General features: G+C 33.4%; 1 protein-coding gene across 12 annotated transcripts in view; it reads left to right on the top strand.

Moving 5' to 3' along the window:
- The window catches only part of rdgA (retinal degeneration A), a 355,552-nt gene that overhangs the window by 329,960 nt on the left and 6,837 nt on the right, over nt 1–18,755 (top strand). For all 12 annotated transcript variants that reach the window (XM_088201623.1, XM_088201634.1, XM_088201625.1 and 9 more), the window contains 12 exons: nt 5,831–5,960; nt 12,636–12,942; nt 13,059–13,233; nt 13,305–13,518; nt 13,761–14,056; nt 14,128–14,318; nt 14,843–14,940; nt 15,048–15,176; nt 15,240–15,513; nt 17,589–17,810; nt 18,419–18,482; nt 18,555–18,712. In XM_088201623.1, the coding sequence (XP_088057749.1) occupies nt 5,831–5,960; nt 12,636–12,942; nt 13,059–13,233; nt 13,305–13,518; nt 13,761–14,056; nt 14,128–14,318; nt 14,843–14,940; nt 15,048–15,176; nt 15,240–15,513; nt 17,589–17,810; nt 18,419–18,482; nt 18,555–18,712 (2,258 nt within the window). The remainder of the gene's footprint in view (nt 1–5,830; nt 5,961–12,635; nt 12,943–13,058; nt 13,234–13,304; nt 13,519–13,760; nt 14,057–14,127; nt 14,319–14,842; nt 14,941–15,047; nt 15,177–15,239; nt 15,514–17,588; nt 17,811–18,418; nt 18,483–18,554; nt 18,713–18,755) is intronic.

Genomic DNA, 18,755 nt, shown 5'->3' with positions numbered 1-18,755 from the left:
GAGCGTTCGTTGCTTTGTCAAAGTTTAAATTTAACCTAGAACCGTCCCCTTTTTGCTAGTTATACTTTGAACTATGATGTATTCAAATTTGACCCGTTGATCGTTTGTTACATTATTAATATGATGAAGCACATCAATTTGATGCGATTTTATATTAAGTGTTCTATGTTATTTTGACAAATTAAAAACAAGCTTTTTAATATCTACTATCAAGTTCATATTATATATATTAGTGCAGTTAAATTTATAAGTCGAACTCGGTGCTTTGAAATATGTTTTTACTTATGCAAAAGCTCTTTCCATAAGTCCATAAGCACACTTCAAACAAAAATATATAAAAAGTCAAATATGTAAATTGCTAACATAATTTTCATTATCAAAAAGCATATTTATAAATATATTTAAATCATATTATCACTGTATATTAAAGATCTTTTTCACGTCTTAAAGGTTCATGGCACCTTGAGGTGCCCAATGCATACTGTTGATTTTATTGATAGCATCTATAGATGCTATCCGCAGTGAAAGGATTAATCCTCTATGTGCTAAAGTACATTTACGTAATATACGACCGTAATCCTAGCCATTATTTTAAAAAATTACAAAGGTACAAGTTGCATACGACAGCCCTGGCGACGTTGAAAAGTTAACAAATGATTTTAGCCATTTCATGAATGCTACAGAGTGGTGATAATTTTAAACATTTTTCTATTGATAGCTCTAGTCTTTTAATATCATTTTTATGAGAGCTTTATATGAAGCGTAACTCCACAGATCCGACTCTAAAATTATCTCATTTGATTCTGCTTGATACTATATTTTCACTATACCCTTACTAAATTAAAAAACGAAGTGAACTTTCGTTGTACCGATTGCTTGGAGTGTATGAACTTTCTTTAAGTTCTGATCTTCTTATAGGGGATGCTTATTTTATTTTAAGACAAAGTTATGTTTTGTTCATTGTTACTCAGCAACTGAGATCGTTAAGTTTAATTTATATATGGGAATTATATATGATTTTTTTGTGGGTGCTACCATATATGCTTTAGACGTCTCCGAAGTGGATTCAAGTGAATTTCAGTCAGTGAACTGGATCATGGGATGCGAAGAGAGAAGCGGTGGCATCTACGTTCTTCAATGGCTTGAGTGAGCGTTCCCACTGCAACGCCACCGACACGATTTTATTGCTTTTGACATGAATTTTTGACTTCTGAGAAGTGATAATTGTTTTTGCGCCCTTTTATTGAGCAAAATGCGGTTTGAATACACTTTGATCATTATTATTACATCAAAATTCCGTATGAATTGGCTTAATTTGTATTTTGGACTTGACCTAATAAAAGTTTTAAAACTATAATTATTTTTAGAACTTTCATTGTGTTAAGTTTGGCTTTGAACAGCAAATGGACGTTTCGCAACTGTCAAATTTAGTATTATAGGCATTAAAAATAGACTAGCGCCTAACAATTAAAGTATATTTGCTAGTAGAAATATATATCTATTGATGAAAATGTATTTGGACTTCACTAGTGAAAATATAACTTCACTGAAAAATATACATTTTTTTTTAAATTTATACTTTGGAATGTAAATGTATATGAAATCGTATAATTTTACTAGCACATGCCAGATAAATTATATTTTCACTGGTAAATATATATGTGTATATATCTCCCGGTGAAAATATATTACGATATATTTTCACTGAAATGATATTTTTTAAATATTTTTGGGACAGATTTAATACTGTTTTTCTTAGATTTTCTTTAAGAAATAACCCAAGAATTTCTGGTTTCAGAATCAGGGACAGTATTTCAGCTTTTTATGAGATGAAGGCCAGTCAGTGGTCATTTTTTTAATATTTCAATTTCGTATTTCATTGAATGACATACATTTTTCTGACAAAATACATGGGGGGTAAACCACCCACCTGTTCCTCCCTCAAAAAACGTATTGTACAAAATAATCTTAAACCAATAACAATATTGAGAGTTGATTTATTTTATTTAGCAATTGTATGGATAAAATATTTGTATGACATTTTGATTTTAAATGTAATATTTATTCAGATAACAGCTCACCAATATCATCGTTATATTTGTTTCGTAGTTTTTTTGCCCTTTCCCGAATCTCATCATCATTTAAGTTGCGAAAAACCACAAGAAACTGAATGAATTATTTTTTTATTTTGCTGCATTAAATCTAGTTATCAAATTTCCAATAATAATCTATTAAAAAATAAAATTAATTTAAATCAGCTGGTGTTGATTTTAATTATTTGTTATTTCTTTGCTTCTTCCTTTTTTAGTTCAAATACCTAAATTTAATATATGGTTCAGAAAGCAATAAAATCAACAATAATTTGCAAACAAATTTTAACACGAATGGAACCGCATTTAAAAATACTCTCGGTTTCTTTGATTAATAATGCTTATTGTAAAAGTACTTTCTAGAAAGTGGGTGCTTTTGAAGGCAATGTTCCACTCCTTTTATTTATTTTAGTATGTATAAAAATGGCAAAAGAATTTTATACCTGAAATACATACATCGCAAACAATTAGCTTAGTCGACTTAGTTTTTTTTTTATAAATATATTCTTGATATGATTTTTTCCAGAGTGGGGCCCCAGAAATTTCTCCCATCTCTCTCCACTCCTCTTGGCAGGCCTGGTAATACTTTCCTAATGGCAAAAAAATAATTGAATACTATATTTTTAAGATAAGTTTATAGTATATAATACAAAATATTGCACATGACTCCAAAACGATTTTCCCTTTAAATTTATATTATACGTCACCTGAAGACGATGAAATCTTTTATGTCCCATGAATATATAATATAATAATTTTATATTTATACCATCCCCGTATAATTCTCGTGTATATCGCGTCGCAGTGGTAATATACACACACATGTATTCGTATGGTGTATATGCGAAATGCGGCGGTTAAATTCGACGCCGTACTTGATTAAATTCCATACTAAATTTTATATCTTCACCTTAAAACGAATTGACGCGTCGTAAAGCGTCGAATTTGCTTTTATTACACATTTTACGAGTGAAATTTAATTATGTTTTAAGAGGGCGCCTCTTCATTTCCGATCGGGCCTACATTGTGTGTAACGAGAGGATTGGCGCGGAGGTTCGTAAATTCATAAACAGGATATTTTTATATTTTTTTATGATTTAATTGACCTTGGCATTGCAATCGATTCATATTTAATTCAACACATAATTAAGTTTTTATTGCATTTTCTTTATAAGTTTGTCTGCCTTATTTTTTGTTTCATTTTATGCTTTCAAAATACACTGTAAAGCACTTAAGGATAAGTCGCTGGAGGTGGAATATAAATGATGAATAAATAAGTGCATTATTTAAGTACGTATTCAAAAATGTGTTTTATTAACTCGACGTTTTGTTCGAGTATATACGAAAAGAGAAGTAATAACTTTTACATAATATATGGTTGTATATACATATATTCGTAACATTTTCTCTACTTGGTGAAAGAACATCGCTTTTACATACCGTTGCAAATTTAATGCATGAAAATGTTATTTTTTATTTATAAAGTGACAATTGTGCGTGACTCGTTTAAAGTGTAACACGTTTTTCTCTCGGCATTTTCATTGATCAATGTATACTCCAATTACTTTAAAACAGTTTAAAAAGTTGGCAGATATATTTTTATTATCGGATTCTATTTTAGATCTATTAACGTACTGAAATAGTTTTATTTTCTAGAACAGTTTTTAGTCTAACAAAAATATAAACGTATGCAGTGTTTTATTATAAAGTATCATAAATAGCAATTTTTTTTCAAATCGTCTTCATCTAAATATGTCACTTGGGTCTTAAACCACACTACCTAACGATTACGTTATAACAGTAATATACCAATCACTAGTCAGTCGCTTTATGTCATAGTTAATGCAGTATGGCCGATGATATAAAGCGTATTTTCAAGCTATTGTTAGAAATAAATTCCATTAACGAAAATAAATTACATTCACCGGTGAAGGAAAATAAAAAAATAATACCAGTGGAATAATTCGTGACTAATACTTGTATGTGTATGAGAAAGGGGTTTAGTTGTTCTATAAAAAAATATTATTAACAATGGAAGAGTCATCCATAGTGAATTTACATCTAACAAAAATATTAATTAGTCGCTTTCAGCAATGAAAAAAACAATTTTGCGCAACAATACAAATAGAAGTAGTGCAGGACACTTAGTATTGCACAATAACCACAAACTTTTATAAAAACTTTTGAGACAATTCATTTGACCGTGAATTTAATGCCATTGTTTAAATTAAAATTTAAACTTTCTGCAAAAAGTATCATAAAAATGGAAATGAGCAATGCTATTTTTTTTTAAATACGTTAATTTCAATAATGTAAATAATTTTACAAACACACTATACCCTATTTGCGTTAACACAGTCAGTTCGTGAGCTATACATTTCATCATTATTCATAATTGAGTATGGGTTTACACACCTACTATTCGCTCTAAAGCACACGATACGGATATATGTTCGATATACTTATCATTACTTCTGTTTATATTTTAAAAAAATTAAAAAAAAGAAAATTATCACTATATTTTTTATATTAATGATATATCGTGTGCTTTATAGCTAATAGTAGAATCGTAAATGCAAGCGCTTGCCATCTCTGTATCAATTATGAATAATGATAAAATGTATAGCTCTCGAACTGACTGTGTTAACGCAAATATAGTATAATTATACGTACTATACATACATGTTACTGGTGTATAACCATTTTATTGTTATTTATAATTTGATAAAAAAATATAATATAAAATAAAACTTTCATGATTATAAATTACACAAAGCCGAAACATCCAAATATACATTTATATATTTTTTTAAGTTTATGGTAGTAAGAGGCTTTATTTTATATTTATTTATGGCTAACTAATTTTCTTTGAAGACGAGTTGGCATGTGACTTTCAAATTGATTTATGCTTTAATCTCTCAAATTAGAATGGTGTAAATGCCCACTAAGACTGGGGTAAGGGTTCCGCGTAGTAAATGAACCACATTTTTTATGATACTTGCTGGCAATTGATATTTTGCGATCCACTAATTGAAGTAAAAACCCTCGTTTCTAGGAACACGAGATTCGGTAAGAGCAAGAAATTACTTCGCCTTACAAAAAATTGCCCCTAATATTACCTTAATATACAAGAAATACGTTAAATTAATAATACCAAGAGACCAGGAGACCAGTATCGAAAGCCTTATAACCTAATTGAATAAAGACTTTAAATATAGGTTTACTAAAGATACTCCCACACGGAAAGAAAATATGTGCTACGGTATACAGATTATTATTATTAAGCTGCATACTCATATTGGACGATATTTCATTTATATTTAAATGTAATTACTACAGAAATATGAAATGATATAACAGCGATGATTATAATTACAAAAGTAAACTTTCGGAGCCGAAGTCGATAAAAACATAAACGTGGTTAATTAGATTAAATAAGCTTTACATTCAGTTTAACGCTTTCGGAAGTTTCTTCAAAAGGAATATAAATCGTGTCGAGCTCGCGTCGTATGTGTATGTAGAAAATCTTTCTGAGCTTAATGAACCAAAAATCGTAACTGACGGAATTTCGTTTCACGTGTACCTACGGTGTAATTAAGTTACGTTCTCGGCTCGAACGTGTTCGATTAGAGTGAACGCGACGAGGTTTATTTATGTAGACCTGTTTATTTTCGTTTTCATTACTATGTGTGTATTCAATAATTGTAATAGCTGAAATTAATGTATTATTTTTGTTTCAGTCCTTGCAGGCGAAGCTTTCGTTCAGTTCGAAGGAAATTGTGGCGTTAAGTTGTTCATGGTGTAAAGCGGCTTACCACAACAAAGAGTCTTGTTTCAATATGCAAAGGATAGGAGAAGAATGCAGCTTAGGTATGTAGTAGTGTTTTTAATGTGTAATTAGCGTAGCGTAACATTTCACCTGTACACTACGTTGAAAATCATCGGGGAGCTTTAATATAATTCCTGTAATTTGAAAAGCTCTCGAAAACTACATAAAACACGTTTTCTCTAACGACATTCAAAATGAAATACGGCTATTAAATGGTAATTTACACCTAAGCTCTAATTCGAATTAATTTTCACATAAATAAAAAATATGTGGTATATTTTGCGTACTACATTTTTTTATGTTTTCTATTGAAAACTAATATCTTAATAATAATAAAAATAGTTTACACTCATTGAAAATATATGCTTCATGTCACATAAATAAAATCAGCTCTTTTTATATGAGCCGTTGATTTTGAAAGTGGGGCAAGTCCATGCTATGTTATTATTGTATAATTAATGGTTTGCTTTCAATCTATTTTTCATAGATGATGCCATGCAATTCGAAACACACATAGTCATACCCCAAAGGGTTAAAATCCTAAAAATAATATATGTTTTTTTTATACAAACCTTTATGAATATTTAAAACTATACTAATTGTTAATATTTCAATAGGTATTTTTATGCGAAATACGCACGCAACATATCCACGAATTTTCACGGTATAGGCGCGGGACTAATTGGAAATGTTTATGTCGCGTAACAAATATCCGGCGCACTGTCTCAATTATCACTACAATGGCGGGTCGTGTTTGACAATTAAACGTTTGTTTGTTCCCCTCAACCCGAACGGAATAATTCGTTTAACGCGAATATTAGTTCTCTATACGCGACAATGTATCTCTCCTTCTCTCTCCCCCTGCATCTATACAATGATACTACAAACGGAAAATTCCTAGGGCAAGCTTTTCCGATTAACTGTAATCATTGGGTTTCGGCAATCGTGTTGTGCTTTTGTGAAACAAATATGGGATATTTGGTATGACTATATGATTGTAAAACGTCGATCGCCAACACACTTAGGTGGTGATTGGAAAAGGACCAAAGTCATAATTGCTTGCGTGTAAAACGGATTATTTTCATAAACTGCATTAGTAGTAAAGAAAAATTACTTGCCTCAACTGAAAGTAAAGATTAAAAACATACACAACATTTGCATTTAATATTATTTTTTAGAAAATATAATTCCTGTACATATTTTGGAGCTTAGTGTGCAATATCACATGACACTAACGTTCTTGCGAGCCTGGATCCTGCCGTGAAGAAGAATGGACATAAAAAATATGTTCTGGTAAAAAAATGAACCAAGCGCCCATTTGATTTAATTACAGATGTTAGCTAAGCAAAAACAGTTTTACGAAGCTTAGATTTCAATTTCCCTTCATTTTCTTTATCTCATGTACGTTTCGATAGTTTTGAAAAATTCATGAAAAAGTAATTTTAATTCGCTTATTTTCATAAAAGTACTACCTAGAAAGTAAGTGCTTTTGAAGGCAATGTTCCGCTCCTTTTATTTCTAGTATAATATGTATAAAAAGAGCTAAATCAACTGTGGCGACTGTCGACCACCATGAATAGTAACGGACAAAAAAGGGCAATTGTCTCATTGTTAATTCCCGTAACCAAGAATGTTCACTGTTAATAATGAGACAAACATCATGGCACAAGAGGGATTTCTTTTGACCACACAACACGGGTCGTTAAGAGTATCCCTTTTCTGACTAAACGGTGCGGATGCAATTAATCATCACAACAGCAAACCCTTTCCGTAGAATTCGAAAGTCGGAGCAAGCAAAAACTCGCTTCCAAATATGCAACATCCGATTTCTCGAATTCTACGAAGCGACTCCAGCGATTGGCTAGGAGATCGACGCACTAGCATGATTGGCCAGCAAGGGTGCATCCCCTAAAATAATATAAGCCCGGACTCCTACGAGGAGACGGCAGTTGATCCGCAGTTGGTACACAAGACCTTGGTAGAGGGCCCAAGGACAATCCACGAGAGTGAAGCGAGAGACGAGACGCTGAGGCACGAGACAAGAGAGCGGAATCAGCGGCAGTCGAGCTACCAGCAGCCTTCCTGAGGAACCAGCCACGCGCCTCCACCTGACACTCCTGGCACCTGTCGCATGCAGCTTGAGTCATCCTGAGCATCATCAACTGCACGAACTCCGACATCACGAGAAACGTCACGCCGTATTCGTCCATTAACAAACTTGTAAATATAAAATAATAAACAGTCTAATAGGATTCGACCAGGAGTCTCATTGGCCGCGAGGTCAACCACCCCTAGGGTTACGCTCCCTAAACAACTAATATCTTAAATCCATCAGTATATAGGTATATTTCAAACAACTGTAGTTTAGTTCAGATTCATAATTTGAGGTCGGTTTTTATTTTTTTTTATAAATATATTTTTGCAATGATTTTTTCCAGAGTTGCATCCTTCTTTAATTTGGCTCTATCCCTTTAACGTATCGGGATGGATGTGCAATACTTACAATTATTAACGCAATTGTTTGAAGAGTGAAATATTTTCGAGGGTGCTGATTTATGTTTGTTTGAAATGGTCGTTAGAATGACCTCTAAATTAATATAAATTATGCAGCTATTTGAAACTCTCATAGTACATATTATCAACATTGCTAACATGATCGTTTAGGGGGCGTAGCCCTAGGGGTGGTTGACCTCGCGGGCAATGAGACTCTTTGGTGAATCCTATTAGATTGTTTATTAAGTTAAAATTACATGTGCCACATGGACTATTAACCCTTTGCACTTGTAATCGTTTTTGTACTAGGTATGTCGCCAGCTCGGGAAAAATAAAAAATGTTAAATTCTTTTTTAAACTTAAAATTATATATGTAGAGCATAAATGAACTAATACCAAAAACGAAGAAATACTTACATTTCTCTAAATTACATTTTAATTTTTTTTGGTTCTCTCAGGTACCATTGGTTGACAATCCATAACAATAAATTAACACAATAGGGCGACCACCCATCTTAAAATATTTATGGGACCAAAAAATGTTTTAACCATAAATAAATAAATATACACAAATAACAAAGACATGCCGATCAGATTTAGATAAACATATCTACCTGCGAACGAAGAAAGCTTACATCGCTTGCACGAGGTATATCTATGTTTATATAAACTGATGTTAGGTATATTTTTAAAAACTAAAATCCGTCCCATCGATGGTTAAATGAAACGTTGCAGTTAATGTCATATTATTTTATATATTTCTTAATTAAAAATAGACAAAACTTTAGCTTTTCAGTAGCTTGATGGTACATATTTGTTTGTGATTTTATATATTCGAGCTATATATAATAATGCTTAAATAGCATATTTTCATATAAAATAAAAAAAGTGATGCACAAAAAAGGGCACTACGTTTAATAATATGTGGGATGTTGATTTATTATAAATTAAGGAAACAAATATGGAAAAATATTATTTTTTAATTTTTCGTAAATCCCCAAGTTCTATTAGTATACCAACTCATATGTGTAAAACAATTAAAAATAATAAATAGGTTGTATACAGTTTGCGGGAGCTTGGGGCCCAGGACATTTATCACTTGGTGGAAATATTGCTATTTTTAAGGTACATTGTCATTACTAGTTATTATTCTCCAATTTTCTGATGTGGTGCGATTTGTTTGAGAAATCGTTTTTTCGCTATTATTTTAATTGCCTGTATTCCATCTTCGATTTAAGGCAACATGCCTAATTTCGACGTTACTTTCTTTACTATCATCATTGGAAGATGAAAAATCAAACATGAAATCCTCCCCATCACTATCATTACAAAACATATTATCATTACAATCACTATATTCAGCGTTAGCACTGTTTTTTTACAATAAAATTAAAAAAAAATCACAATAAAATTAAAAAAAATTAAAAAATAAGTAATTAAAACAAAATTATTGATCACTATAGTCTTACTTAGACACAAATTATGGACACCCGAGACACTGTCGAAAACCCAATAGGCAATAAAAACGTCACCGACGCGTGTCTACCGAAGGACGATCGCCAACCATTGCCTTCGGAGAAATCTACGGCACATCTGCATTTAAATTTTGTCATAAAAAAAAACCGACTTATCGCGATAAATAAGCTCTCCCCGGCTTGATTCAAGTTAAAATAATATTTTTTTGATAAAATATGCTTCTTGAAACTCTTGTCTACATTACTGCAAAAACGCCATTCAAAACATGCTCAGGAAATACCCAAAAATCGACGTTATATTTCATTAATTGAAATGGTGCGCCTGACGCACCCTACGAGTAATATAGAGCCAAGTGATGGTGCGTCTCACGCACCTTATGAGCGGAAAGGTTTAACGGCGTGACGTTTCTCGCGATGAAGGTGAAGGTGGCCATAGATGATGCTCTGGGTTCTTGTGGCAGCGTGCGACGAGTGTCGGTGTGATATTCAAATCTGTCGATGATGGCGTGTAGCTGGTTCCTCCAGATGGTTGCTCTCTGGTTGTCTGCGTCGCTGGCTCTGCTGTCTCTGTGCCTCCGTCTCTTATGGTGCCGTGGACCATCTACCTTCTCCTCCTCGGAGTCCGGGCTTATATCCTTTGGGTGATGCACGCTAGCTGGCCAATCACGATTGTGCATCGATCTTCTAGCCAATCGCTGCATTAGCTTCTTAGAATTAGAGAAATCGGATGTGTATTTCGAGAACTAGTTTTTTGCTTGGCTCCTGACTTTCGAATTCTAAGGAAAGGGTTTGCATTATGGTGATTGATTGCGTCCGTACCGTTTTGACACAAAAGGGATTCTCTTAATGACCCGTGTTGTGGTCAAAAGAAATCTCTCTTGTGCCATGATGTTTGTCTCATTGTTAATAAATGAACGATTTTGGTCACGGTCGTTACCAATGAGACAATCGCCCTTTTAAATGTGCCTAAATGTGTGGTCGCCACAATCGCATATTTATTTTTTATATATTACTACAGGTTCGCAAGAAATCGTTTTTCGTTTTAAAAGCATTGTAATACAATGTACCATCAAACTTATTTTCTATAGGGAGTCTGAAAGATTAAACAACTTTCGAATGTACTAATTAAAATGCATATGTTTCACAACACAAGCTCGCTTGTATTACTTTTCTTCCTAACAAACAATACCCCCGAGATTAAAATTAATTATCATCATTCCCGAGTGATACCGCCTTCTCAGCGAAAGCGTAAAGTTCAACTACGGCTTTAACAAGATCCTGTTTCCAGACTCGTGTTATGCATACAACTTGGTACATATAAATGTCTTCGTTATTTATACCGAAATTAACCCATGCATCGTATGCGAACAAAGATGAAGCTACCACTGATACGAGAATAATCAGATTATCTGGCTTAATAATAAAATTGTTAAGCCGAATCTATCCATCCGTGAGTAATTTTTGTTCGGGTATTAATATTTGATCAGGCGCCCAATGTAAAAGTATTGGAAAAGGATCGAAAACTAATGGTGTGTCTGCTCATAAACCCGAAGGATTAGGCTGTGAATTCGGTTTGGGTTTAATAGAATGTGAAATTATTAGCCTATTTTTAAAGGTGTATTAATAATAGAATTATTGGCACTCAATTACCATATATGTAATGAATCGATTTGAGGCGTCACTAGTTAATTTATGGATGACATAATTAAGATGTAGAGAAGCAATAAATTAATTAACATGTGGCATGCCCGTCGCATGTAACTTATGATTAACATGCTACAATAAAGGTATTATTGCCAAGGCCATATCTGACATATATTATAACATATTTGATCCAATAAATATTTTTATGCGGCTTCAGAGCTACCAGATACTGTCAATTTCAATTTTATCGACGGGTGACCACGTTATTAAATCGTGCAAATGGATTTGACAGTAAAAACTTTGTTACATTGTCTGTTTTGCTTTGTTATAACACACCCCACTGGTCCAAGTTTATAATTCAATTTGAAACTTTCATAAACGTCGCTCCTTATTGTATCGATGAACTTTCAATCATAGTTTGGTAATCTATCAACCATCCATCTGATCGAGGGACGACCTTTAATTACTTTTTGTACAACTTTGTTTAATCAATCATCGAATCGCTTTACAGACCTTTCATCCGTGAAATTCATCATTAATATATTTGATCTGCAACAGATTTCCTCTCGAATATATAAGTAAGGTTCATTTTCATGATCTTAACATACATAAAATATAATATCTATTTTATGACATATTTTATAAAGAAATCCACGATGCGCGACAGACATGGTAAACACGACCTAACTCTTTCGTTTCTAGAAGCCGGCTGACAAATTACAACTTGTTCAAACTTGACACTGACTATCTCAACGGGTCAGATTATCTGACTTATTACTTCAAATGGATGTAGCGTCATCAGTTGCTGCTATAAACATTTTTTAATATAGTACATAAAAATTAAATTTGAGAGATTTAACATATAATAAAGATTCTCAATTTTAATCATATGCTCGATGAATGTGTATGTTTATATATAAATTAAATTAAATTAGAAGTAATAATAGAAAAAAAATATCAAGTGATTTAAACTTAACAAAGTTACGCTGTCACAGTCGATAATACAATATTTTACATCCAATGTTCAACAAATCTATTTGGCATTTGCTCCCCTTGAATTTGGACAGAATAATGTCATTACATGATTTTTTTATTTCTTTTCAGGAACTCAATCTAAGATCATCGTGCCTCCGTCTTGGATCGTGAAGCTTCCCAGACGTGGCAGCTTCAAATCATCGCTAAGAAAGTCGCCCAAGAAGAAGTCCGGCTCTAAGAAGAAACCGAAAGACTCAAAAGGCGAGCAGAAGACCTTCGTCATCAAACCAATACCGACCAGCAACGTCACTCCAGTTTTAGTTTTCATCAATCCCAAGAGCGGCGGTAATCAGGGTTCTAAGCTTCTGCAGAAGTTCCAATGGCTCTTGAACCCTAGACAAGTGTTCGATCTGACCCAAGGTGGACCGGGACCGGGGTGAGTTGAATTTTAATTCCATTAACATATAATCGGCTTAAGAGCTAATAATCGAAGCCAGACATTACAATATTTATAGCTTCACTTTATCATAATGCTTGTTACTGTACTTTCAGATTAGAACTTTTTCGCAAGGTGCCTAATATGAGAGTTCTGGCATGTGGCGGAGATGGTACAGTGGGCTGGGTTCTTAGCGTGCTCGACCGAATCGGTGTCCAGCCTCCGCCAGCGGTCGGTGTGCTACCGCTAGGCACTGGAAATGATCTGGCACGTGCCTTAGGATGGGGAGGGGTACTAAACATCATCTTAATGATGTATGACCAACAGTAAAAATATATTAAATATTATTAATACCATTGCAGGGATACGAAGATGAACCAATATCAAAAATCTTAGCTAACATTGGAGATAGTGATACCGTTCTTTTGGATCGTTGGGAATTGAAAGTAGAACCAAATACAGGTGTGACTGATACGGAGCAACCAGGAAAAGACAACTTACCGTTGAACGTAGTCAACAATTATTTTTCATTTGGCGTTGACGCTCATATAGCTCTTGAGTTTCACGAGGCACGAGGTAATTGGTGTGAAAAAATACTAGAAATATTCATATTTAAAATTTTACTAAAAATTAAAATCAATTATAAAAATGCAACTATAAATATTTAAAAACGACTAAAATTAAATCAATGATATCCTAAAAACGTGACCTTATTGGATATAGATGTTATCTTATTATAGTGGCAAAAATATTGTGTAAAAAATAAAATTGCTGATGATATTGATTCAAATAAAACTAATATCTATAATATTCAACAGAGGCTCATCCAGAAAAATTCAACTCACGCATACGTAATAAGTTATTCTACGGTACCGCTGGAGGTAAAGATCTGATGCAACGTAAATGGAAAGGATTAGCCGAACTGGTCACTCTAGAGTGCGACGGCCGCGATCTGACTCCTAAACTCAAGGAGCACAGAGTCCATGCGATCGTCTTTCTGAACATTCCTAGCTACGGTGGAGGCACTCATCCTTGGAACAAATCTGGCGGAACATCTGAGCCTTCCACCGAGGATGGACTGATCGAAGTCGTCGGTTTGACAACATATCAACTAGTAATACTATCATTTTTATTTTAATATATCATATTTAAAACTGTAGAAATTCATTGTGAGTATCGTTATAGCCGTTGCTTCAAGCTGGCGGTCACGGCACGTGCATAACTCAATGCAGAACTGCAAAGATTGTTACATCTAAAACCATACCAATGCAAGTAGACGGCGAAGCTTGTAAATTGGCACCTTCGATCATCACGTTATCCAGATTGAATCAAGCGACGATGTTAGCTAAGAGAAAACCGGGAAGAGTCAATGTGCAGTGAGTATTTATTTAATTTTTGCAACTCAAAGATATGCATACATCAAACATGCATTAAAGAAACTAGCTATTGAAGAAAGAGTAGACTATTATTTATCACATTTATCACTCTTTTCACTTCGTTAAGAGACTTACTCTCGGTGATTTTTTTATTTATTCGAATAAGTGTTAATGGTAACTTCAATTTTTGATATATAAATCTGTCTACCTAACTCTTACCGATCATGATTTGTGTTATGTTAAAACCCTTTTCACATATGTGTACTTTCTATAGCTTTAAAATTATCACAAGTTACAAAATTGTATCTATCAACGACTAGAACAAACTAAACGACTGATACACTTAATCAACAGTAAACATGCCAAGACTTGTTTGCGAACTTATATATTGTCTGCGTATACAGATTAAATATCAAAACAAAATTCCTAAAACTTTGTAATTGCTAAGTAAAGAAAATGTTTATTTAGCATTTAATACAAATTGCTTAACACAAAATACTAACCATATTTTCATGTTCTTCCAGGCAAACTACATTAGATCAACTCAAATTCTCAATCCATCTCATAAATATGTCCGATTACGAGCAGCATCATTATGACAAAGAACTCCTGAAGCAAGCTGGTCAGTATTATATGGCATTAATTAGATTTAACCCACTTGAAAGGATTCTCGCTAAAAATCACACGCCATAATGAATTAATTACATAACAAGATTCCATTTATTACAGCCGAGTGTATTGGCAACATCGAAGTGAATCCAGTCGCCGACTTGGAGCAAGTGAGAGCAATGATAAACAACCTTGTGAAAGATAATCCGAATTTACCGTCTTTAACGGCTGACTGGTGCTTCGTCGATTGTAAGACACTTAATCATTATTTTGTATGGGTTCATTATGATTCATGATTTTTTTATCACATAGCTTGCACTGCTGAGAGATTCTTCCGCGTGGATCGCGCTCAAGAAAACTTGCATTATGTATCAGACATCGGCCATGAGTGTCTCTTCATTCTTGATACTGGAATCGCTCCATTGACGCCAGATACTGAAACGACTAATACGGGTCCTTCGGAATCTTCGGCAGGACCAATGTCGTTCGATACGACAACAGGACAATCAATCTCACTAGATATATCTCATAGTATCGACACTCCGAGTGCTGGAGTGTCGTTAGATGTGCCAGAATCACATAACAGGTTTATAGTTCATAAATTTAAATACTATACACAACAAGATGGTACATTTGAAGCATTATGGTTCTTTTAAAAACATTTGACATACCATTTGCTAAAATTTTAGATCCTAACTCCTGAGTCTTTGCTGGATGGTGTTAATTAGCTTTTTGGAATTGCCATTCAAATATCTATGTATTACATAATAAATATATAGTAAAATGTAATTTTCCTCTGAAGCAAATGCCTTATAAGGTTTTAAAAAATAATCTGATCCTTTCTTTAATGATGACGAAATTCGAATATATTCGTAATTTTTTTCTCAGATTTTACTAATATTAATTTATTTAACCAATTAGTGCAAACAATGTATTAATTGCCTGTGAAATAATATTTGATTAAAAAAATAACAATTGGTTAATAATAATTTGGGGGTTATGGGCATAGGGGTCATTGACCTCACAGCCAATAAGACTCAATGTGAATCTAGTAAGACTTTTTATTAATATATTTACATGAGTGTGACAGACTTTCTTGTGGCTGCGTGCAGCGAGTGTCAGGAGCAAGTTCTTCTTACCGCGATGGGAGTTCGGGAGTTCCAGGTTGTCTCTTCGTGTCTGTCGGTGGGGCTGCGTCTGCTAGTCTCTTCGATTGGCTGCTGGTGACTCTCACTCTCTGACCGTCTGCCTCTCCTCCTCGTAGTCCGATCTTACATACTTTAGGGGCTATATGTTTGCTGGCCAATTGCATATGTGCAGCGATTTTCCAGCCAATCGCTGCAGTAGCTTCGTAGAACGGCGAAATACGTCTACGCCTTTAGAAAGCGATGTTCGCTCGTCCAACCTCGTATTGTACTTTTCGAAAACGGTCACGGATGTATTGATTTATGATATCCGTGACCGTTTCAACACAAAGGGATTCTTTTAATGATGAAGAATATTTACTGTCAACTCGTGTTCTGTGCGGTCCCCTTAATCCTTTTACGCCATTCTGTTATTTATCTCCATTGTTAATGAATGATCGATTTTGGTCACAGTCATTAACGCGAGTTTAGGGTTTGAGACAATGACCCTTTCAAACGTTGCTACAATAATTATTTTAATTAATCATTAATTATTTTCATAATCGTTAAAGTTTTTGAATTTTATAAAATATGCAAACACAATGCTGTTCGAATTTCTGAGCAGTGAGGGCGTCAAAAGGAAAATGCTTAATTTATTACTTTATATACTTTTTGATCAGGGACGCTATTTCAGTTATTCCAATCACCAGAATTAAGATCAGCTGCGATTAAATTAATTCAGAAAAATTGAAGAAATATTTTAAATACTTAATTTCATCGAATTTATTGTATATACAATAGCTAATAATGTTTGGAACAATTATGATATATATAATGATTGGATCCGTATCGGCGTTTGCTTTGTGCGGAATTGCATATAAATTAAATAACAAGAAATAAATTAATCGTGATCGAATTATTGAACTGATTGAAATAAAATATTTGAGTCTCGATACAACAAACACAAAAAAGTAATACGAACTTTATAAAAAAATGCGACGCACACCTGTTTTAAGATAAACGTTAAACGAAAATAAAAGGTGGGCCTTTTCAACATTTTTTCCATTTAACGACCGATTTCTGCGAATTTCGGTCATACTTAATACCACTGATAAATATTTTATTCACAAATGTTTTTCAAAAACGTATTATTTTGTTGAGAAAAAGCGATCTCAAAACTCTCGGAAATCTCATTATCTACATTTCGGTCAAGTGATATATATTTGTTTGATATATAATATTTTACAAAGATTCCCAATACTTTAAACATAATAGCATATCTTCCATATTCACATTATTGTACACTTTCTACATAGTTTTTCTATTCATCCGGAAACCACATTGCCACTCACCTTACTATATTTGCTAAATCTGTTATAAAGGACAGTTATTAGTATGAAACCTCTACCTTCCTAAAATTTATTTTTATGCGGGAGCAGCCTATTTTAAATTTCTTTTAGATTAAAAAAACATAAACCATTCCACTTTAAATGTGCCACCAAAAAAAATAAAATCTAATAAAAATATGTTATTTCAGCGAATCTGGCTTAGGCAGCCCAGCTAAAACATCAGAACTCTTATCTCCGGGTACTCCACAGTCACCAACCATACCGATGATGGTTCCAATACTACCCGTTCCACCCATTCCAATTCTAGAAGCTCCTACTGTTCCTGAAGTGCCTCCAATTTGTCCTTGTTCGCCGGCTAAGAATTCTAAAGAAGACTTCATGCTCCGAGACACGATTAGCCATTTTAAATCGTAGGTACTTTTAATAACATGTTAAATTTCATGAGAAGCACTGTATTTTTCATAGGTTTATTTAGGAAGTAAATTCTAAGTTAATCTATTAGAAAAATATAATAACTTATTTATTACGATGCACATATAATGCATGTTGTAGAATGTACAAGGGTGAGTCAAATGTAAAACTTAAGTAAATAACAAAAGTGAAAGTGCAGCAGCCATTTTAAGCTACTGTTATGTCACTATATGTAGCAATACTGTCAGTTTATAGGATAATACTATGGTATTGATTTCTTATCACACTTTTAATGTTTTCAATTCACTCACCCTCGTATTAGTTCATATGCGCTTTGTATCAATTAATTTATATTTTTAACACATGACATGCATAGTCACTCAATTGTGTTTTTTTATTTATTGCACTTTTTAATACTTAATTGCATGCAGCGTTCACGACAGATTGTTTGGATTTGAGCAGGATGTTTTTGGATACAGGTAACCGCTGCACTCGCTTAAAATTAAAATACACATTATTATTTACTTAGCTGATCTATAATATTATTAAATAGAGAGATCACAGTCTACATTAAACAATAAACATTAATAAAATTGTATAACTTTAGGTCACTGTTGGAAAAAACGACTGATGCCGTTTTAAAAGCTGCAAAAATAGGAGATCTTAAGATGGTAACTTTATTTAATAGAAGTTTGGCGTGAAATGCGTTTGATATAAAATATAATATGATTTTATTATTTCAGTTAAAAGAGTTGCATACAGCTGGTTATTCGCTTTTATCTATCGACGCAACAGGACAAACGGCGCTTCATATAGGTGCACGCTATGGCCATAAAGACATTGTAAAATATCTGATAGCTTGTGCACCGTCTGCCATATTGAACATGCAGGATAATGATAAGTAAGTAATATTTCAATAAGTTATATCTAGAGTCCCATTTATC

Source organism: Plectrocnemia conspersa, unplaced genomic scaffold (assembly GCF_051122295.1).
Source record: "Plectrocnemia conspersa isolate PC_06_02 unplaced genomic scaffold, ASM5112229v1 ptg000013l, whole genome shotgun sequence".
Lineage (NCBI taxonomy): Eukaryota > Metazoa > Arthropoda > Insecta > Trichoptera > Polycentropodidae > Plectrocnemia > Plectrocnemia conspersa.
Note: the sequence above shows the minus strand (reverse complement) of the source record. Positions and strands in the feature narration are given on the sequence as shown.